The sequence below is a fragment of the Myotis brandtii genome, unplaced genomic scaffold, assembly GCF_000412655.1.
Source record: "Myotis brandtii unplaced genomic scaffold, ASM41265v1 scaffold1213, whole genome shotgun sequence".
Taxonomy (NCBI): Eukaryota; Metazoa; Chordata; class Mammalia; order Chiroptera; family Vespertilionidae; genus Myotis; species Myotis brandtii.
Genome location: NW_005354228.1, coordinates 20095 through 42510, shown reverse-complemented (window position 1 = coordinate 42510; position 22416 = coordinate 20095). Strand labels below are relative to the sequence as shown.

The following is a 22416-nucleotide window of genomic DNA, read 5'->3' as shown; positions in this document are numbered from 1 at the left end:
GGGGGGGGGGGAGCGCCTGCCCCCAGGGGCCTCCGGATCTTCAGGAAGCCAGGGGCCAACAGAGCCAGCCCCGCAGCCATCTGGATTAAAACGCGTGGCAGGAAATGGTGCTAAATTAAAAATACAGGAAGATATTCCCTCTCTTAAATCTTTTTCCTATTTCTCCTCTCCTAACTGCTCAGTGTTCCTTCTACAGTGAGGCCACTAATAGCTGTGGCCAGACTTCGAGGTGCCGGCATAGACCACTCACGTCAGCGTTGACCGTGCAGTGCTGAAGGTCCCTTGTATTTTGTTCAGCATTTAACACAACACTATTCCCAGGCACCACCCTGGGAAGATGAGGACCAAGTAGGCTGCTCAGCAAGTGTCCTCTCTCATCCTAGGGACTCACGTCCGCACTGGGTGCAGGGGAAGCGCCCCCATACCCCCCACCCCGCGCGGCTGGAGCAGGCGCACAGGCGGCAGCACTCCCAGCCTGGCCACCTGGCTGTCCCTCGCAGCAGGTGTCCCCGCCACCTGGGTCTGGACCCGCTGTGGCCCCAGCATGTGGAGCGGAGTCACCAGCACAGAATGCTCACTCTCTGACACACTGAACAACCTGAAGTGGGGTCCGCAGGCCACGGAGAGGCCAAAACCATGACCTACGAAGCTCGTACACCAACAGTGAAAGAGACCTCCTCACTTCTTGGCTGGAGTCAGCTTCACTTTTAATAGCCTGCCAAGTGCCTGCCGCCTCTCCGAGGATGACCGATGGGCACTGGGGATGGGCCCTGGGGGAACCCGGCTCCATGGCCCAGGCTGAGGAGCGCAGTCAGTGGAGCAGCAGCCGCTGAGCCAGCGCTCCCAGCGTGCAGCCTGCGAACCCCAGATGGGCTGTGGCTCTGGCAGCTGAGCTGTGGGCATCGTAGGATCACTGCTGGCCAGAACCGAGGGCATCTGTGCACCAGTAATGACCGCAATGACCCAGTCTCTCCGAAACGCGTGAATGACCACACACTCAGCTTGCTTTGTTTTCTGAAGTCTGGCCATTCCTTAAGAAAGGAATATAGGTGATTCAGGGATCAATACATGTCACTTGGAACGTTTTGCACCCACAGTGCCTCCTAATATTTATATCTCATGCCTGTCCTGTCTGCTGCTGCTTCCCGTTCTTACTGTTGCCAATTTCCGTGAATGGACTCAGACAAGAAAATAATTAGTATGTTCACTGTGGACCCAGGTGATGGTGGTTTACATTCGTGTTTGCTGAGACAATCTCTGGAACCTTCCACACTTGGTGCCACCCTCACTGCTCTGTTCACTGCTTTAAGGAGGCGACCCCTGCAAGGGGCGTTCTGGTAGAAGCGGCAACCCGTCTCTAAAGGGCCGGAGCCGGCGGCTATGTCGGTGTATCTCTTGCCCATAAAGTAATTCCCAAAACACACACATTACTGCGTTTGCATGACCATTTCCTTCTTTGGGATGCTCAGGATTTCTCAAGTTTCTCATAATGGATAATTTTCAACCATCAGACAAAAGAAAGGCCTTCGTGTAAGGACAGGCTGGAGGCCGGCCTGCAGGACTGGGACGCAGAGCCGCTGTGCATGCAGACCTGCTGCTCGCATGGTGGCACGGGGACACGCAGGGCACACCCACTGTTCACACCCACTGTTCACAGGGCCCACGTTAACTTACACATGTCGCAGGCTCCGGACCTGGCCTTTACTCAGGCACATTCGTAAAAATAAAGCACTTAACAGAATTTTCAAAATCCAAACCCCTGTGGGCTCGGTTGCCACTCCTTTGTAAGAGGTGCAGGTACAACCTCTGTCCCCATCAGAACCTGGCGGACTAGGGCTGCCTTTGCAGGCGATGCTAAAAAGCCTCCTTGACTTTCTTTCTTCAGTTTAGATCTCAGCAATGAGTTTCTGCACAATCTACCAGCATAGAGTGTGGGAATTATAATACATAAATTATAACTTATGCCAAACGTTCCAGTAGCTCTTCAGGAGTCTGGAGTCTTTAAATCAGGCCTATATGATACAGGGACACTTACATATACGATGCTGTCCATCGCACATCACATCTGCATACCTGATCTTTATTTCCTCCCCTTCATGCTCATTTGGGTCCTGCCCATCGTCTCTACGGAAGTTCCAATAGACGTGATCCTTCGCATTCAGCCAAGCAGAGCAGCTGAGCTGCACATCTGTTCCTAGGAGAAGTTGACAAAGTTCTGATTTTATTTTATTTTTTTTCATATGTTCTTTATTGATTTTAGAGAGAGGAAGGAAGAGAGAGAGAGATCAATGTGAGAGAGAAATATTTATCAGTTGCCTCCCATAAGCACCCTGCCCGGGGCTGGGGATCGAACCTGCAACCGGTAATGGAACCTGTGACCCTTCCATGTGTGGGCTCGTGCTCTGGCCACTGAGCAACACTGGACAGGGCCCAAGTTCTGATTTTAGAGACTCAGATTTCCCAGTTTTAACTTAGTATAATCAATATATGCTAATGGATATATAATGCTAATATAGTGCTACTTCCAGAAAGAAAACAGACATGCTTTGTTTTAAATATGAAAAAGTATATAAAGCATAGAAATTAGGTATCAGTTATAACTCATCACCGAAATATGAATTGGCTTCTCTTCAAAGTTATGTTAAATAAATGATTAAAACATAGGTGGCCCTTGGCAGAAATACAGTTTCCCACCCCTGCCATAAGATAACCTCAACACTGCCGAAACCGGTTTGGCTCAGTGGATAGAGCGTCGGCTTGCGGACTGAAGGGTCCCAGGTTCGATTCCGGTCAAGGGCATGCACCTGGGTTGCGGGCACATCCCCAGTGGGAGATGTGTGGGAGGCAGCTGATCGATGTTTCTAACTCTCTATCTCTCTCCCTTCTTCTCTGTAAAAAATCAATAAAATATAAAAAAAATCAATAAAATCAATAAAGATAACCTCAACACATGCACAGCAAAGCCCTGGCCGGATGGCTCCGTTGGTTGGAGCATCATCCCATGCACTGAAAGGTTGTGTGTTCAATTCCTGGTTGGGGCATGTACAGAAGGCAACTGATCAATGTTTCTCTTTCATATCAATGTTCCCCTCTCTCCCTCTCTCCTTACCCCTCTCTCTAAAAGTCAATAAGCATATCCTCGGGCAAGGATTAAAAAATTATATACATAAAGCCAAAATTAACATAACTAAAGGATATATAGAAAAATTGGCTCTCATAGAGACATTAACATCTCTCTCAGCAATAGTTAAAGAAAGCACACATAAGATTAATAAGAGTATAAATGACTTTCAACTTCACTTACTTGACATTAACAGAATGGTAAAACCAAAACTTGCAGATGCACATTTATTTCAAATGCACTTGAACATTCATCAAAATACACTATATTCTTCCCAGCTGGTGTGGCTCAGTGATTGAACGTCAAGCTATAAACCAGGAGGTCACAGTTCAATTCTGGTCGGGGCACATGCCTGGGTTGTGGGCTCAATCCCCAGTAGAGGGTATGCCGGAGGCAGCTATCAATGATTCTCTCTCATCACTGATTTTTTTTTCTCTCTCTCTCCCTCTCCCGTTCTCTCTGAAATCAATTTTAAAAATATTTAAAAATACACTATATTCTGGTCCTTAAGTAGGTTACTACAAGTTTCAAAAGATTAAAATAATATGGTATATAATCTTGGATCTTAATAGAACTAAATTGGACATCAATTACAGAAAAATAAGTACAAAATTGTCCAAATATTTGGACAGTAAAAAACCCAAATAATCCATAGATGAAAGAAGAAATCGTAAGAGAAAGCTTTTAAAATGTTTTGAAGGAACAGCAATGAAAATCTGGTATGGAACAAGCAGTTAAAGGCATAATAAGGGAATTTAGAGCTGAAATTGCACACAGTGCAAGAGAAAGTAGCTGGAAATAACCCCCCAACTCTCCATGCGGACAAACGAAAAAAGAGGTGCAACTTAAGCCCAAAATAAGGAGAAAAATAATAGACAAGTTCAAAAAAGTAGTAAAAAACAGAAAGCAGGAAAACCACAAATATAAATGGCCAAGTATCCGAGCAACATAGACTGTGTGTGTGGTAAACAGCCAGGACCAGCTGTGGCCAGATGTGTGGGCTGCAGAAGCAGCCAGCAGCCCGGAACCGCCTGCGCCACTGTCCAGTGGCTTCGCCCTGGACAAACACAACCTTTCTGAGCTTCAGTCGTTTCTTCCTGAAACGGAAAGACTCTCCAAGTTGCTGGAGAACTTAACTCATTAAGGTATTTCAATCACCACACAGAAAACTTGGTTTACATTGTAAATGTCTTCCTTCCTTCCTTTCTTTCTTTTGGAGGGAGATGTTGACTCCTCCAGCCTTCTCTAGACAATTCCTGATTGTGCAGTCAATTCAGGTTCCAAATTCATTCATCAAATATGCTAATCATACGAGTCTGAATAAATGTCTCTGAGCATTCTTACGGAGTTTTCATACTTAAAAACGACCATAGAGACTATTAGAAAAAAGCCACAAACAGGGTGGCTAAAGCCCTCATTTGCAAACCACAGGCCTTCCCAGGCTGTTCATTTTAATCAGCTAACAATGGCAACACTCAAGCCATGACAGGCTTTGCTGCTTTCTAATGTTCTTCCCTAGATACGCAATGTGTTATGCACACAGCATTGATCAGTAACGCATCAGGTTTAGCCTTGGAAGACTCCACTTGCCCCATTCATAAATGCAGAGTAGATAAGTATGTGAAAATATACCTAATTCCACTTCAACCTGGTTAAACTTTGGTCCAAGAATAGCTGGAATTATAGTACTGTGATCTGAAAGTGAAAAAAAGAAAAGTGTGTTAGTACTGCTGCTGCGCTCTCTACCGCAAACGATGGTTATCGCCTGCGTCTTCCACGCAGGGCAGACTCTCAGCCATCGGTCGCGGACTTCCATTTCAGTCACGTTCGCCTGACATGATGGCAGTGACTGCGGCTGTCGCTTCACTTCCGTGGACTCCAGAGCTCACTGGGCTGGAGGCAGCACACAGGCTTTAGCTTTCCCTCAAGTCGGTCCGGCTCTGCCGCTGCGCTCAGTGCGGGAGGAAGCGGCTCATTGGGGAGATGGAGCTGCAGGCAGAGAGGCCAGGCCACGTGCTGTGTCTCCTGCTCCGCCCTCTCCCCCCCCTCCCCCCGCAGGGGCCTCCTCCACTCGGTGCCAGGTCCATTGGGAGAGGGGGGGCGGCAGGCACTCCCTCAGCCTCCTGCCCCGGTGCCTCGCCCAGGGGCCCAGCCCTGTTAGGGTGCCTCCCCCAGGCTCAGCTCTACTTCTCCCCCTCAGTGACCTCTGCCCCCACCCCCCAGGTGCTCCTGTCTAGCTATTCTCAGGAAGGACACCGGCAGCCTGCTAAGCACGCCTGGGACAACCTGAAGCCGCCAGTCACTGCAGAGCCCTGGGAGCCCCTGTCACATGCTGACGGGCTACAGGGTCAAGTCCTTGCTGCTCCTGTGACAGCACTGCCTGCCTCGCCAGGCTGGACCCTGGTGCCCATCTGGTGTTTGGGGGCATTTACACCTAAGTCAGGGCAGCCTTGCCGGGCCTCCAGGCGCCCAGTGCTGTGGAGGCTCCCGCAGCATGGCCCTCACAGGGGCAGGGCAGGGCGGTGGTGGAGAAGGGGTGGAGCAGTATGTGGGCAGGAACTGGAGAGTGAAACTAGGGCAGGGAAACCCCAGCAGGTCTGGCTCCTCTGAGATTCGGGCTCGCTGGGCAGGTCTGGAATCCCCGTGGGCACTGGGAGCCGAAATGGCTCCAAAGAACTGCCGCCCGGGCTGGGAGTGTGAGGAGCAGGAGTCCACGCAAGGACACAGGGCGGGCGGCTCTGAGCTGTGGGAAAACGCTACAGATTCTCTTCCTCTGGACCCATCTCTAGCACATGAAGTGAGTGACTGGGAACCAGAGCGGCACTGGGTTAGTGGGACTGGTGTCATGTGAAGGGCAAGGCCCTCTTTAAGATGCAGAAGGAAGAAAACAGCCTGGGACTTGCCCTGGAAGCCTAATCTGACTGTAATCAAAACGCCAGGGCTGCCAGCAGGAGGGCACATCACTGCTCAGCCAGGCAACAGACCAAAACATAGATTGCAGGCGGGAGTCGAGAGAACTGATTCAAGACAACTGTGCTCAGCACGTGGTCGCTGAGAGATCTACAGAGTGACCGGGTGCAGCGCAATCATGGCACCACATAGACCAGGTCGGAGCTCAGCCTCCCAGTGTCCTCAGTGGAGGTCAAGATATCTCCCAGCTGTTTAGCTCTAAACTCTGCATTTTAGAAGAATGATGGCACACCTCACCAATCCAAAGGCAAATGGCCAGGATGGATAAAAGTCTAGACTTGTGAAATGAGGCTCAATAATTCACCCAACAGACACGTACTGAGCACCTACTATGCACCAAGTGCCAGGCGTCAGTGTGGGAGATGCAAGATGAGGAAGAGAACTCAGTTCGATCCCTTCTTTCCAAGAGCTTCTCAGGGACAGACATGTGACCCCAACTCTGGCAGCAACCCGAAATATGAATAAGAGGCCACAGGGACACAGAGGAGGGGAGGCATTGAGTGAGTCGTGAGAGACACAGCGGGCAGCCCCCAAGAGACACAATCAATGCGATGGGTAGTTAAGGCAGGAGAGCAGCATGTGCAGTGGTGGGTGGGGAGTGGGGCCCGGAGGTGGTAATGACAACAGCGCGTTCCCTGTGCTTGGCACCATTCTCACTGCCTCACTCGCATCCCTCGTCCTCGGAGCGGCCCAGAGGGAGGAGCCCGCACCACGCTGTTGACTATGAGGCATCTGAGGCACAAACTACTAATTTAATTCACCCAAGGCCACAGCTCACAGGGCTGCTGGGAGGAGTCCATGAGATGATTCCATTAAAGCATCCGGTACAGTGTCTGGCCGGTAGTAAGTGCTCTTTTGATCATGAATATCCTTAATCCTCCCAGGGCAGAATAAGAGAGGAGCTGGTGGGTGAGACGCGGGGATGGGTGGGTGAGAGTGTTGGTGGTGGAAGTGTCAAAGTACCAGAGATGTATATGAGATTAAAGAATATGTATGGGAAAGCAAAACTGAAGGATTTAGGGGACACATAGAGAATTTAAGATATCTGAGTTTCAGAATTTAGTTATGGGATTCCCAGTTACAGGGTGTGGCAGGCAAAATAATGCCCCTCCAAAGAGTTGTTCACACCCTACTCCCCAGATGCTGTGAATATTAGACCTCACATGGCAAAGTGACCTGCAATGTGACTAAATTGAGGAATTTCACCTGAGAACAGTGTCCTGGGTCCTCCAGGTGAGCCCGGTGTTATTACAGGGGCCTCATAACAAAGAAGTGTGTCAGGAAAGGAAGTGTGATAGTTGGGAGCAAAGGTTAGGGAGAGATTTGAAGATGGTCCATTTTTGGCTTTGAAGATGGAGAGAGGGCAGGAGGTGAGGGCACAGGTGAGAGATGGAGGAGGCAGGAGGTGAGGGCACAGGTGGGAGATGGAGGAGATGAGGGCACAGGTGGGAGATAGAGGAGGCAGGAGGTGAGGGCACAGGTGGGAGAGGGAGGAGGTGAGGGCACAGGTGGGAGATGGAGGAGATGAGGGCACAGGTGGGAGATAGAGGAGGCAGGAGGTGAGGGCACAGGTGGGAGAGGGAGGAGGTGAGGGCACAGGTGGGAGATGGAGGAGATGAGGGCACAGGTGGGAGATAGAGGAGGCAGGAGGTGAGGGCACAGGTGGGAGAGGGAGGAGGTGAGGGCACAGGTGGGAGATGGAGGAGATGAGGGCACAGGTGGGAGATAGAGGAGGCAGGAGGTGAGGGCACAGGTGGGAGAGGGAGGAGGTGAGGGCACAGGTGGGAGATGGAGGAGATGAGGGCACAGGTGGGAGATAGAGGAGGCAGGAGGTGAGGGCACAGGTGGGAGAGGGAGGAGGTGAGGGCACAGGTGGGAGATGGAGGAGGCAGAAGGTGAGGGCACAGGGGGGAGATGCAGGAGGCAGAAGGTGAGGGCACAGGTGGGAGATGCAGGAGGCAGGAGGTGAGGGCACAGGTGGGAGATGGAGGAGGCGAGGGCACAGGTGGGAGATGGAGGAGGCAGGAGGTGAGGGCAGAGGTGGGAGAGGGAGGAGGCGAGGGCACAGGTGGGAGATGGAGGAGGCAGGAGGTGAGGGCAGAGGTGGGAGAGGGAGGAGGCGAGGGCACAGGTGGGAGATGGAGGAGGCAGGAGGTGAGGGCAGAGGTGGGAGAGGGAGGAGGCGAGGGCACAGGTGGGAGATGGAGGAGGCAGGAGGTGAGGGCAGAGGTGGGAGAGGGAGGAGGCGAGGGCACAGGTGGGAGATGGAGGAGGCAGGAGGTGAGGGCAGAGGTGGGAGAGGGAGGAGGCGAGGGCACAGGTGGGAGATGGAGGAGGCAGGAGGTGAGGGCAGAGGTGGGAGAGGGAGGAGGCGAGGGCACAGGTGGGAGATGGAGGAGGCAGGAGGTGAGGGCAGAGGTGGGAGAGGGAGGAGGCGAGGGCACAGGTGGGAGATGGAGGAGGCAGGAGGTGAGGGCAGAGGTGGGAGAGGGAGGAGGCGAGGGCACAGGTGGGAGATGGAGGAGGCAGGAGGTGAGGGCAGAGGTGGGAGAGGGAGGAGGCGAGGGCACAGGTGGGAGATGGAGGAGGCAGGAGGTGAGGGCAGAGGTGGGAGAGGGAGGAGGCGAGGGCACAGGTGGGAGATGGAGGAGGCAGGAGGTGAGGGCAGAGGTGGGAGAGGGAGGAGGCGAGGGCACAGGTGGGAGATGGAGGAGGCAGGAGGTGAGGGCAGAGGTGGGAGAGGGAGGAGGCGAGGGCACAGGTGGGAGATGGAGGAGGCAGGAGGTGAGGGCAGAGGTGGGAGAGGGAGGAGGCGAGGGCACAGGTGGGAGATGGAGGAGGCAGGAGGTGAGGGCAGAGGTGGGAGAGGGAGGAGGCGAGGGCACAGGTGGGAGATGGAGGAGGCAGGAGGTGAGGGCAGAGGTGGGAGAGGGAGGAGGCGAGGGCACAGGTGGGAGATGGAGGAGGCAGGAGGTGAGGGCAGAGGTGGGAGAGGGAGGAGGCGAGGGCACAGGTGGGAGATGGAGGAGGCAGGAGGTGAGGGCAGAGGTGGGAGAGGGAGGAGGCGAGGGCACAGGTGGGAGATGGAGGAGGCAGGAGGTGAGGGCAGAGGTGGGAGAGGGAGGAGGCGAGGGCACAGGTGGGAGATGGAGGAGGCGAGGGCCCAGGTGGGAGATGGAGGAGGTGAGGGCACAGGGGGGAGATGGAGGAGGCGCGGGCACAGGGGGGAGATGGAGGAGGGGAGGGCACAGGTGGGAGATGGAGGAGGTGAAGGCACAGGTGGGAGATGCAGGAGGCAGGAGGTGAGGGCACAGGTGCTTTTATAAACTGGAAAACGCAAGGAAACCTACTTCCCCCAGGACCTCCAGCAGGAACACAGTCCTGCTCAGACCTTGCTTTTATCCCAGTCAAACCATGTTAGACTCCTGACCTTCAGAACCATTAGGTAAGTAATTTCTGTTGTTAGAGGACTGTCAGCGTGTGGCAGTTTAGCGGTGAGCAATGTAGGGAGTCCAGCTATGTCAGTGGATAGTTAATAGGATGAGGAAAATGTGGCCGGAGCCCCGCAGCTCTGGGTGGAGTGAGCCCTGCCTGCTGAGCGGGGCGTCACAGGAGTCTACAGACGCAGGAAGAGCGTCGGGGAAACACGTTAGGGGCCAGAGCATCTGTCACTAAGGAGAGCCTTCAGGAGGCATGTTGGACTCAGTGGGGAAAATGACTCTCAACAACCAAAGAGTAAAACCTGGGCCTCTGTGACCTGGAGATGTCCATGGTCATTCCCCAGATACAGCTGGATGAGCCGACCCGCCCATGGGGAGGATAGCTCCCCTGGGAAAGGTTCAGTGAAGTTACCTCTGAGCCTCCATCCCTCAAAACCCAGGCCTTCGTTTTTCCACTATATACAATCTGGGTCCATGGTAAAGCAGAAGTGCCCCTCCCGCCCCAGGCCTGGCTCCTGGCGTCCTCTCCTCAAGCTCCTGGCCCACATGCCTCCTGCCGCCCATCGCCAGCACCTGGACAGGGCGCAGTGCCCCTCGCCCGTCTTCACTCTGCACTCCCTCCACCTCCCAGGTGACTCCAGGCTCATGAGCAGGTGACCCTGAGCAATGCAGGTCTGAACTGCATGGGCCCACTTATATGCAGACTTTTCCACTGAATACGGCAAATGTACTTCCTCTTCCTTAAGATTTTCTTAATAACATTTCCCCTCTAGCTTAATTAAGTGTAAGAACACAGAACATAATGCACATAACAAACAAAATATGTGTGATAAGTAAGGCTTCTCACCAAGACCTAGCTGTTCGTAGTTGAGTTTTGGGAAAACCAAAGGTTCTACCCAGGTTGACTGTGGGGCGGATCAGCACCCTTCACCCCTGCGTGTAGCTCTGTGTGGCTCATCACCTCTCCTGACAGCAATCGGTTTCTTGAGGAGAGTATGTTACTCACTTCATTTCCTATTTCCCTGCCCCCGCCCCCTCCCAGTGCTCAGAGGTTACTAAATACAGCATCCTCAATAAATATTTGTTGAGGGAAAACATACGCTTAACAATAAAAGACCCCACAATTTATTCCAATACCAAATAAGGGAGCTGACTCAGGGAGGGTCGCCTTTATGAACTTTAACTTACCAACCCCAGAGTCTCAGGCACAGTGAGCAAAGCCCCGGGGCTGGGGGCCTTCTATTTGGATGAGTAGTGTGGCCCCAACGCCCACTAGGTTGCCTCTGGATTCCTGTACTGCTTTAGAAGAAAAAATATTCTATTTTGCTAAGATACATTTGTTTCTCCCCAATCTAAAATTTCTCTTACCTTCAACTATTGTTATATTGTAGGTGCTGGTGACATTAAATAGTTTTCCATTGTGATGAAGGAAAAACATGCAGGTATAATATCCCTGGTCTTTAAACTCTGCATTCTTCTTTAAAGATGGGTTTTTATTGTTCTCTATCTTTTCACAGTTCTGTTTTTAAAAAGCAAGTTAAAATATTTTAGGTAAAAGCAACGTTATATTATAAGAATTCAAAATTTTACATAATTCTATTTCACGACAGGGGGAGGGGCATGGGAGCAAGTGACTGAGGACTGAGCACCTAGCAGGGACCCCTTTGACGTCCTGCGCCCGGAGACAGTGGCCTGATTAGAAATGCATGGAGAATATTCAAGTCCAAGGACACACACACACACACACACACACACACACATGCACACACCTCTGCATCGCACACTTCCATCTGTGGCAGAGGGATTAACAACACGAAAGCCACCTTTGCAGTCCTCTTCACTCATAGGTAGGTTATGAAGCGATCTCAGAACCAGATGGGAAAACAGGAACTAAACTGCTAATTCCAACTGTGTGCCCATCCCTCACGCTCCTCTCTCAAAGCGGCCAAACTGGTGGCACCTGGCAGAGGGCTCAGCCTGGGCTTGGGAGGCACCCACATGGCCTCACTGCAGGGATTGCTTCTATAGACACCGAATGTTTAAACTCAGACTGATTTTCCCCAGCCATGTTGAAATATCAGACTCTTCATTTTTCCAATCAGTTGTTTACTGATTCAGCGTCCTCGCTCCCCTCCCTCAAGTAGGTCAGGATCTGTAAACAGGCTGTGAACTGAGCCCTGAGGTCAGCGTCCAGCTAAGAGCACCCTCCTTCTCCACGCTCTAAGTGGACTGTCTGTGTGTGGGGCTTGCTTAGGCCCGCACGCTGAGCCTCACATGTCATGCGATGCAAACATTTGCACATTTGACAGGAAATGGGGTCAAGTCAACTGCAGACTGGCTCCGACATTTAGAAAACACTTTGCATAAGAGCTGCCCTTGAAAAACACAAGTAAACAGTGTTCACGCAAAAGGAACAAACAAACGTTCCTAGGAAATCGGTTTCATCTTTCTACGCAACCATGGCCTTCAGGCTTGTGCTTCTACAGAAATGATATAATTTGGGTTGTGTGTGTGTGTGCGTGCATGTTATTTATGTATATGTGCATGTTGTATTTGCATACATGTGAGTGTAAAAATGCATGTGTATATGTAATATACATGTGAGTGTATACAAATCTCTCTATATAATAATCTCTATAATATTGTCTAAAAGAGTTCTTATAACTTAACAAGTAAAAGGTACACTAACTGAAAAAATAGACAAAGAAAGTAGACAATCCACAAAAGAAATAATGCAAAGATGCAATTAATACACAAAAAATTTAATTTTTTATTAAGAAGAGTGGGGGGCTACTAAGAGCTGCAGAAGGCTGGCATGTCGGGGGTTTAAAGGTCCCTGAGCAGCCTGCCAGGGTGCTGCCTGGTCCCTGGCACGGAGTTTGACGTGTGTCAAAAGGCACACACCTGCTCTTAGCCTCTGATCCAATAACTCCACGGTTGTTGGTCAGAGGATAGTCATATAGACACTCGGAGACTTATAGGATTAATATTTGTTCTAGTCTTAGTAATAATAGTGCAAAGTAGAAACTGACAAATGTCCATAACAGCGGTTAGTCAGGTGCAAGGACATACATATGGAATCTCGTGTTGGAAGAATGTTTAAAGATATGGAAGATAATCACAATATAATTTTTAGTGAATAAAGAAAAAATACAAGCCATTAAAAATACCACTTTTAAAAAAAGATGTTTACACAGGAAAAAATGTCTCTGGCTGATGGGATTATGAATTATTTCTGCTATCTTCCTATTCATTTTTCTACCTTCCAATTTTATAAAATGAAATTATATAATCAGAAAAATGTGTATATAATAGAATTTAAAATTTTAAGTATTTGTGGAAGAGGAAAATAAAAATCTTTAAACTAATATTTCTAAAAATTAATTTATTGAAAAAGAAGACAAACTAATGAAGGACAAGAGAGAGGAAGCCTTGTCATTTACTGAACCTTAGTATCAGGCAGGAGTGGTGCCCCCTGCCTCATGTGTAGGCGCTCATCACAGCAGCCCTGGGGCCCCCTCACTCAGAGAGGCCAGCGAGCTGCCTGCGGTCACACAGCTCACATGTCCTGAGAACAAAGTGCTCCACAGCCACCAGACCCTCATTTTGGAGTTTTGTCTTTCCTACCAAGTCTGACGTTAGAACATGTTGAATGTGTTACCTTATACAGTGCCGTTCTATTGACCAGGTCTCGATAGTAACTATGGCTACAGTCCACCTGCAAAGCCTTTCCAACTTCCACAGTTTTACTAGTTACTTGTTTTTCAGTAAAACAGCTGTGTTTACTTCTTCTGATGACATTCAGTTTCCATTCATGAGTATGATTTCTATGAAATAAAGGTCTAAAGATATTTTATAATTAGTACAGGGACTTTGCAAATACCATCATTGAGTAATCAATGCAACAACATTTTTTCCCCTATTTTTGTATAAAGAGACTCATTTACTGTTGCCCAAACTCTGCTCTGCCTCTTTCAGGTTCAGCGTAGCAAGAAATTTAACCGTCATGGGATGGGGGTAGAAGGTGGGGAAAAGATAAACCTGAGCAGGCCCACACACGTGCACACACACGCACATTCACACACACAGACACACACACACAAAGCCCACTGCAGACCAGAAATGTTTAAAACATCAAAGATTTTGGCGATAAACAAGTTCAGGAATTCTTAACCCAAGGCAGGAGGGCGGCGCTGGCCTCATGGGGCCGGAACGTGCTTCCTGAATGTCTGCATTTTTCGGCCGCTTAGCCAATGCTTTTCTCTTACTGTCGGTTGCCCTCGCGTATCCTATTAGCACTTTTGTGCCTCACTGAGCAGAGTTTATTTGAATAGATGTTGTTCCTTCTGATTAGAAATTAGAAATCTAAAAGAAAGAAATTTTGCAATGTTTTTAAAAGACAATGGTTTGCAATGTAATGTTTGCTCAAACTGCACAAGCAGTATGTACAGTCCTGTACCAGACCCAGCAGGTGCCCTGTGTGTGTGAACACAGACAGTCTGCCCGAGGAGGCGCTCCCAGCTCCCCTTGAGTCTCCATGAAGGGAACCACTGGCACCCCTGGGTCCCGCGGCTGCACTGCTGCCTTAGGTAGGTGAGGAAGCTAACCTTCAGGGGAAGCCAAACAACTCCCGTGTCACGTGCCTGGGAAGCCGTCGCCAGGATGCACACCCATCGATCTTGGTCCTAACAACCAGGAGTGTTTTGGAAAAGACTATGTTATGACAATCAGTGTGAATTTATACAGGATCGGCTGGGCTGGGAGCCAGGGCGCGGGGCAGGCCTTCCTCATCCTCGGGGTACAGGAGGGTCAGCGGCCATGACACAGTGTGGAGCAGCTGCGCCTCTCCCCAGGCGTGGCCGCGGCTCCCTGCTGGGCCGGCCCTGGGCAGGCCTGTTTAAAGGATCTCGCTGGGAAGCTGATGACGCCTCCCCACGCTCTCCGGTCAGGCTGTTTCCTGCTCTGTAGCCTCGGTCGCTATCACTCAGCAAGCACCACCCCCTAACCGCTGCCCTGCGCCCAGGTGCCCAGTGCTGAAACAAGGGGCGCCCTGCACCTCGAGGAGCTCCCAGGGGGGCGTGTAGCTGAGCCCTGTCAGGGCCGGTCATCCTGGTGCGAGAACCACCCCTGGCGACACAGAAGCCCTGGAAGAGACCAGCCCACCACTGCTCGGCCTGCGCCTGATCTGCAGGCGCTGTTCCCTCGCCTTCACGTCTTTACCTCTAAGATCAAGGACGCTCCTGCACCCCTCCCTTCTCAGTGGGTTTCCTCCTTAAAACTTGATCTGACCCAGTGATTGTCGCTGCAGGAGTGGAGTATCCATCTCCAGAGGAATGTGATCACTAGCCATCGTTTCCTGAAAATTCCAGGGCTGCAGTTCTAAGGGGACCATCCAGGAGTAAGGTCTGCTCGGACAAATTCCACAGGAGACCACAAGGCCTCACTCACTATAAGGCGCCCACTGCCCGTGTGCACACACATCAGTTGTACCACCTTCAGAAAGTCTGTATCTTCAAGGTTCCCACTGACTTTCAAAGCCACTGTCAAGCCTGCTCTTTCCACCATCGCTTAGTCTCATCTCACTCACCAGCCTCCACGCCCCTCAGAGTTTAGCACCACAGCCCATGAGCGCCTGGGCTCCCGTCACCTCCTGGCCTCCTGGTCCCGAACCCCTCTCTGCCATCCGACCTCTGATGATCCCACTTCCCTCCCTAATGCAGGCTGTGTTCCACCTTCCGTGTTGGGGACAGGTCATGCCCTCTGTCCCTGTCTGTCTGCGAGTGGCGCTGGGGGAGGCGGGACCCCTCTGCGTGCTCTCTGCCCTGTTCATTTAAATGCTGCCTTTTTGCCCCAGGCTCAGGAGCAGTGCTTCTCGCTCTGCTGGCCAGTGTTCACTCTAGTTACTGTGAAAAGACCAGCTGTGACTCATTTCTGGAATCATCTCTCCTAAAAGGTCACATACAATTCACTGGTTAAAAAACAAGAGTTCTTGAACTTCTTTCTGACTCTGGTGCCTGTAAGTAAAAACAAACCCAATGACCTCACTTCCAGAAAACCGCAGGCGTGGCGCTAGGTTGCACTGGGACATCTCACTCTGCCTTCACCACGCGCTTGCGATCAGGACTCACTCCACGTGCTGGTGACATTGGCACCTTCCCCACCCCCGGCTGAGCTGTTTCCCCTGGTCGGTCTCAGAGCTCTAGAAAGTACATGCACACATAGATACCCACGTCCACACATAAGATCGCACAGTGACTGACACCCACGGACCTCCATGTCCTCACCAGCGCCCACCACAGGACATGCCTCTCCAGGCACCCCCCTCCCACCTCACCAAACAAAGGATAAAGAGAGCGAGCTCAGCAGTTGGCACGCTCAGCCGGTTCTCTCCTTTCCTAGACACGTTCTGACTCTGGGCGTCCGCACTTGGTGCCAGGAGAAGGCTATGCCAGGCCCTTCGGTGTGCCCCTCCCGCGGCCCTGGGCAGAGCTATGTCATCGGCTGCCATGCACACCTCCTCCACGCACTGCAGCCGCCGGCCCTCATCAAACACCTGAGAACTAGACCAGGGTGTATCTACGCCTGTCACCCCGCAGCCTGCGCACACTGCCAGGAGCGGGCACTGCCCCTGTTCACTCACAACATCCGAGCCCAGCCACGCGTTCCCCTGACCAGCAGCTCTAGACAGCAGCCCGGCTGAATCTGAGAACAAATGCCACCCAGCCTTCACTTACTGTTGGCAAGAATACCCTAAAAGGAAACCATTCTAAGGGAATCTTTCATCGTCTTCATTTCATTAAGACCACTAGGAACATAAACACAGGGGCAACATTTAGTTTACTTTTTCAATATTGAAGCATTTATTTCTTATTGTAGGAAGAGTAGGGGAGACTAAATGCTTGGCTTGCCTGACCTTTCAGATTACAGTGCATTTGATTTGCTGAACCAAGTCCTGGAGCGCCGTGCACACACTAACAGAGAGAAAGGATACTCACCCCCTCTGGAAAATGTAAGATCCACTGTCATCCAGCTCAACTGGCCAAAACTCCAGGACATAATCGTGCAAAGTAATTCTGGGTGAACTGCTCGAGTGTAGCTCAACCGGTTCATGTAACTCATTTCTTTTGAACCATTTTGTGGTGCTTGGTTCATGCTCAGGAGAAAATGGGCAATATTTCAGAAAGAAAGGTTCTCCTTCAACGGCATTAATATGACAACGTGTAGTACAGGTTTCTTCAAAAAATTAGCAAAATAAAAGGAAAAAATCAAACACATGATGACATAGCTAATTTCCCAACACAGAGGCATTTCCAGAACATAAGTGAGGGCAGAGCTTCCAACGGGTCCTCCCAAAGAGGAGGCCAGCGCCTGGCCCCCACCCCAGGAGGCAGGCACATGCAGGGCAATCTTGTAAAAGAAGGTGTTGCACAGGACAGCTTCCTCACACGGAAGCCACAGAAGACACAGGGTTGCCACACCTTCCCGAAAACATCTTAGTGAGGAGCCTCCATGGAGAAGACGCCAGAAACCAGGCTTCAGAGGGGCTTCTGCACGCAGCCAGTCCACTCAGCCAGCCACTGCCCGGTAGGCGCGGAGGTGGGTACAGATGCTGCATCCCACGTCCTGAGAGGTGGCCGGTTCGATTCCTGGTCAGGCACATGCCCAGGTTGCAGGCTCAATTCCCAGTAGGGGGCGTGCAGGAGGCAGCCCATAGAAGTTTCCTTCTCATGTTGATGATTCTCTCTCCCTCTCCTTTCCTCTCTTTCTAAAAATCAATTTAAAATCTTTTTTTTAAATCATCAAGCAGTCACTGCTAATAAATTAAAATTGGTATTCGACACCTGCCATAAAGCTTCCTTGAGTTCCCTAGCCTAAGACGTGTCTTTCATATATACTAGCAGTTGCTCTGACTCGAATATTTTCCTTAATATTTGTAAGGTATTCCCATGAACATCCTGTGTTCTCTAAATTATGATATGGATCTTTGCCTTCATTTTGGGAAGGAGATAACTTGTGTAAAACGTTCTAAAAGTCAGTAAAAAAGTCATCTGTGACATTTAGTTTCAAACAGATTTTCATCCAGACAAATGTAATTTATTTCAGGATGCAAGGTTTCACACTTGCTCTCTCTACATAAACTCGGGGTCCACCTTTTCCTCTTTCCAATAAACCCATATAGTTCTTTATTTGATCCCACTCCTGTGGGTTTTTAGTTTCTGTGCCAGAGACACCAAAACATTAGGCAACTATCTAAATTTAAAATCACTGGCTAATTTTAATAAATTCAGCATCTTCTATAGCCGCCTCCTAAAACCAGCAGCAAAACTTTGCTATGACTTACCTGAGGTGCCCCTAAACATAAGCACCAAAAGCGTCAAGGGCAGTTGTCCCAGATGCATGTTTTAGGGTTCTGCTTCAAAAAGTTTTCCTGGAAAACAGAATAAGTCGGGTTCAGTTAGAACTTTCACATAAAAACGTACCTGTCTTACGAAGAAGGTTTTAAAACATCTTCTGGCACACAAAATTTTAAAAATGGACCCAGAAAATTTTCATAGACCTTCAACTAGTCACCAAGTCTTCTTGGAACTTTCAAGAAGCAGAATTAATGAAATTTTAGTGCAATGATGTTTGGCATCCTGAAGAAATCCCTGGTAATACAATTTTCTAATACAGAGAGCCTCATGTGTTTTAGGCTTGGTCTACTAAATCTTGCCTCCAAGAACAAAGTTGAGAACAACTGTATTTATAGAAAATCTGCTATTCTATGAACACAGTCTGTGATTACTGAAATATGTTTGACATCCTGCCCCTGTAGGAGTGTGTGTGTGTGTGTGTGTGTGTGTGTGTGTGTGTGTGTGAGTTCCAGTTGTTTTTTTTCTCTCATCTATCTTCTTGCTTCAGAACACAAGTTGCAGAAGTTAGGAACCAAGTCTGCTTTACATAACTGTCTCCCTGAAGTCCAGCACAATGCTTAGCACATAGTAAGCATTCATCAATAGTCATTAATGAGAAATAGGTGTATGGATGTGTGTGCATGTTTCTGCACTCATATGCCCATATGTGTTTATTTTAGGAAAATGGAGAGACAAAGTGGGAACTGCATACATTCCAGACAGAAACAGACTCAAAGAACTCAAATCTGAGTTGACTTTTGCTCTTACTCCAACCCAAGTTTTGTCCTACTAATTACAAATTTAGGGGTAGAATAGGTAGGAAGGGTGCGTTGGGGCTCCTATATCAGGTCTGAGTTTTTAATAAACAATCCCATGTTTCTTTTATTTTAAAAAATGTATTTTTTTATTGATTTCAGAGGGAAAGGGGGAAGGAAAGAGAGATAGAAACATCAATGATGGGAATCATTGATTTTCTGTCTCCTCCACACCCCCTACTGGGATCAAGCCCACAACCCGGGCATGTGCCCTGACTGGGAATCGAAGCATGACCTCCTGGTTCATAGGTTGATGCCCAACCACTGAGCCACACCAGCCAGCAATCCCATGTTTCTTTTATACCAGACACCTCGCTTTACTGATTGAGGAAGCGCAGCATCATGGAAAGGGCTTGGTCTCTGGGCATATGACAAACTGTGCAACCTTGGGCAAGTCACTTAAAAGTCTGAGTCTGTATGCTCATTCCAAAACGGAGATGGGAAGAATGCCTGTCTCCAAAATTACTGAGCAATCAAAGAGCTAATGTTTATGAAGACTTCCTGGGTTGGGTGCATGAAGCCTCTCAGCCCAAAGTAATTCTCTCACCAGCTACCACTCGCCTCGCACACTAAACAACACAAAACAAAAACACACACCACCACCAACAACAACCGATAATGCCCAAATCCTGGATAAAATGTAATGGCTAAGCTGCCAAACCATTTACATCAATCTTTATGAATAAATCACCAAGCATTTGATGTCATTTCCAAGAGATAATAATCAATAATGTAAAGACAAAAGGGATAAGGATGTATGGAAAGTACCAGCTGTTCATAATGAAATTAGAATATTTCTATGGCTTGAAATAAGCCCCTCCCCACACACACGCACATGTTTTGTTATTATCTATTCTCTTATCTAGGGTAGAATGAAAAGTGCTGTTTCCTCTGGTTAAGGTTGACACTGCCTATGAAGAGCACTGCTGTTTTCTTGGTTTGTGGTTTTTTAAATTTTCAAGGTCTACTAAGAGATGAAGTTATTATGAGATAACTCATCATTCTGATGATTTCACTCAGTTTCGATTTGAAACATGTTAAGATTCCAGTATACAAATTAGTTGGTATTTTCCCTGCTCTATGTCTGAGTATTTATAAAATTACTAATGTACTTATTGTGGATTTAAAAGATTAAGATATTAAATTATAAAATTTAACTTCTAAAAGAAAAGTTATTCTGAAAAATATCATAGATAACAGTTATAAAATATATGTAAGAGGATATAAGTATTAAATTTCTTGCATGTGGAAATTCTGGAGATTTTTTTAGTGCTATGTTTGATGTTGATATTATTTATTGCCTTTACATAATTTTAAAATTTCTTCCTTCTTTCCTTTCTTTTTAAAAATGTTTCTAATTTCTAAAGTAATATATGCCAATTAAAGCACATGTGTAAAATGAAGATTGAAAAGCAGAAAATAATATCAACATGTCTAATACTGTATTTAGCACGCTTTCTTGTACTTTATATATTTTCAAATAACTAAGATGACCTTTAAATAATTTCCTATCTTGCATTTTCCTGCGTGGCAGAAATCTTTGTCAACACCGTTTTAATTGTCACACCATATTCTTTCATATGGATAAGTTATGCTTTACAGCATGTGTTTTATGATAAAATGGCCCATAGCCATGTTCCCATGTAAGGCAGTTGGATCAGGTTCTGAAGCATGGCCTGTGCTGCCAGACGGGCTGGATTTACATCCTCACTCTCCTCATTTTTAGCTGAATGGTGCCGAACAAGTTACCCTCTCGGTTCTTCACTTTATCTAGCCATGGAAGGGAATACCAATACCACTGCCTAGAGCTGGTGAGAAGGTTACATAAATCGCTATTACAAAATATCTGGTGAATAATAAATATCACTTACAGGTTAGCTATTATTATTTATCTATAGTTCTTACTCTCTTGGTGTCACTATATGGCAGTACAAAGAATACATTTTAAACATGGTAAATGCATACAGCATTCCAGAAATGCAGTAATAATTCATTATTTGCCTACCACACCCAAGTAAGCACTGAACATTCTCATTCTTCAATTAGGTACTCAAATTAGTACAAAGTATCTCATGTTTTTATATGCATTTCTATTGGTATAAAGAAAGCAAAATATTAGTCATGCATTTTGTAGCTAGTTTTCTATGTTTATGAACTGTCTTTTATGCCTTTTGTCCATTTTTAGATGTTTAGTGTTTTCTACAACCTGTTGTTCGGTTTACCTTTTAATTCCTCTTTCGATGCTTTAACATCTGGAAGCGTTTATATTTGTGCAGTCCACCTGTCCTGCCTTTGCTTTGTGATTTTTCCATTGCTACTTTACCATTTAGAACATTCCTTTCCCCTCAAGGGTCAAATATGTACTTACCTGTATTTTCTTTATTTGTTTGGTATGCAGATGGGGTCAACTTCACTTATTTTTCCCAAGTAGCTGCTCACGACTTCTGTATGGGATTCGCAGTCCCATAGTCCCTTACAGCGGCTGCCCGGGCTGCGCAGCCTCTCCCCGATTGCCCAGGCACAGTCAGCTCAGCACGTCTGCCCCGTGGGCCACCCTCCCGCCCTCCCAGCTTGCCTGGTTTTTTTATTTACAGCACCGTTCACTAACTGACATTTTATCATTTTATGTCTGCTCGCTCATTTGTTTGCTGAGTTAATGAAGGCATTGAATTAATGAAGGCAGAATATATGCTTTGGGGAGTCTATCCATAGCTGAGCATCTGAGTCATTGTTGCATCTGCCTGTGAAATGCTTCTTACCCCTGACACCTTGAAACGTGTGTTTTACGTGAGATCTAGCGCCCTCACTCTCACTCAGAGTGAGAAAAAAATATGCCTGGGCTCCACATGCATGTCCATTACTACCCTATGCTCCCCGCCTCCACCACTTACCATTCATGCGTGTGTGAGTGTGTGCATACACACATACACATATACTTATATACGGATCTTCACATGTAATGTATAGAGTCACTATATACTATAATGCATATTATATAACAGTATTGTTTTCGAGGTTAAAGCATTCCCACTTTTTTTCTGAAAAGTGGAAACAGCTAAAGTAGGTGAGAGTTTCCGTTCATTAAGCGCTCATTTGTGTCCGCCCCGTGAAAACATGCAGGTGGTTCTCTTACTCACTCTCCCACAGGCCAACGAAGGAGGCGCTGCCCAAGGCACAGAGAGGCGCGCGCTTGCCCAAGGGCATCAGCTACAGACCCAGGTCCGCATCCGGATTCCTGCTTCCCACCCTTTCCCTTCCATCTCCGGTCCCGGGAGGAGACCTCCCGCAGGCTGCACCCCGGTTATCAGAAAGGTCAGGGCTGGCAGCCGCCGCAGAGGGACAAGCTTCCCCTGATCCCTTCTTAAACGGAATTTTGTTTTCAGAAAACCTGCCCAGCAGGGACGGAGGGCGCTGGGGAGGGGCACAGCCGCGGGTGCGGTCCTTACCTCCAGGAGTTGGAGGCGGCGGGGCAGCGGTCCCCCTCCACCCGGGCAGGGGCAGGGCTCAGGCGGCAGGTGGGAGCGCGGGCTGCCCCAGCTCCAGAAGCAAGGAGCAGGGCAGAGGAGCCCCGAGTGTGGGGAAAGGGGAGAGGCAACTGGAGAGTCCAACAGAGAGAAGGGACAGAAAATTGGAAGAAAGAAAAGCCGCCGCTGAGTGGGCGGGCGGAGGCGCGGGGT

At 48.8% G+C, this 22416-nt stretch overlaps 1 protein-coding gene across 2 annotated transcripts in view; it reads right to left on the bottom strand.

The window, feature by feature from the left end:
• IL18R1 (interleukin 18 receptor 1) overlaps nucleotides 1-22399 on the bottom strand; it is a 33374-nt gene extending 10975 nt beyond the window's left edge. The window contains exons 1-7 of one of the 2 annotated variants that reach the window (XM_005858749.2): nucleotides 22186-22399; nucleotides 17873-17959; nucleotides 16527-16764; nucleotides 13193-13358; nucleotides 10900-11050; nucleotides 4754-4816; nucleotides 2074-2194 (exon numbers count right to left, since the gene is read on the bottom strand). In XM_005858749.2, the coding sequence (XP_005858811.1) occupies nucleotides 2074-2194; nucleotides 4754-4816; nucleotides 10900-11050; nucleotides 13193-13358; nucleotides 16527-16764; nucleotides 17873-17930 (797 nt within the window). In that variant the 5' untranslated portion in view covers nucleotides 17931-17959; nucleotides 22186-22399. Of the gene's footprint in view, nucleotides 1-2073; nucleotides 2195-4753; nucleotides 4817-10899; nucleotides 11051-13192; nucleotides 13359-16526; nucleotides 16765-17872; nucleotides 17960-18088; nucleotides 18786-22185 lie in introns of those variants that run through there. The other variant, XM_014533055.1, reaches the window with a different exon arrangement.
• Nucleotides 22400-22416: the final 17 nt, after the last annotated feature.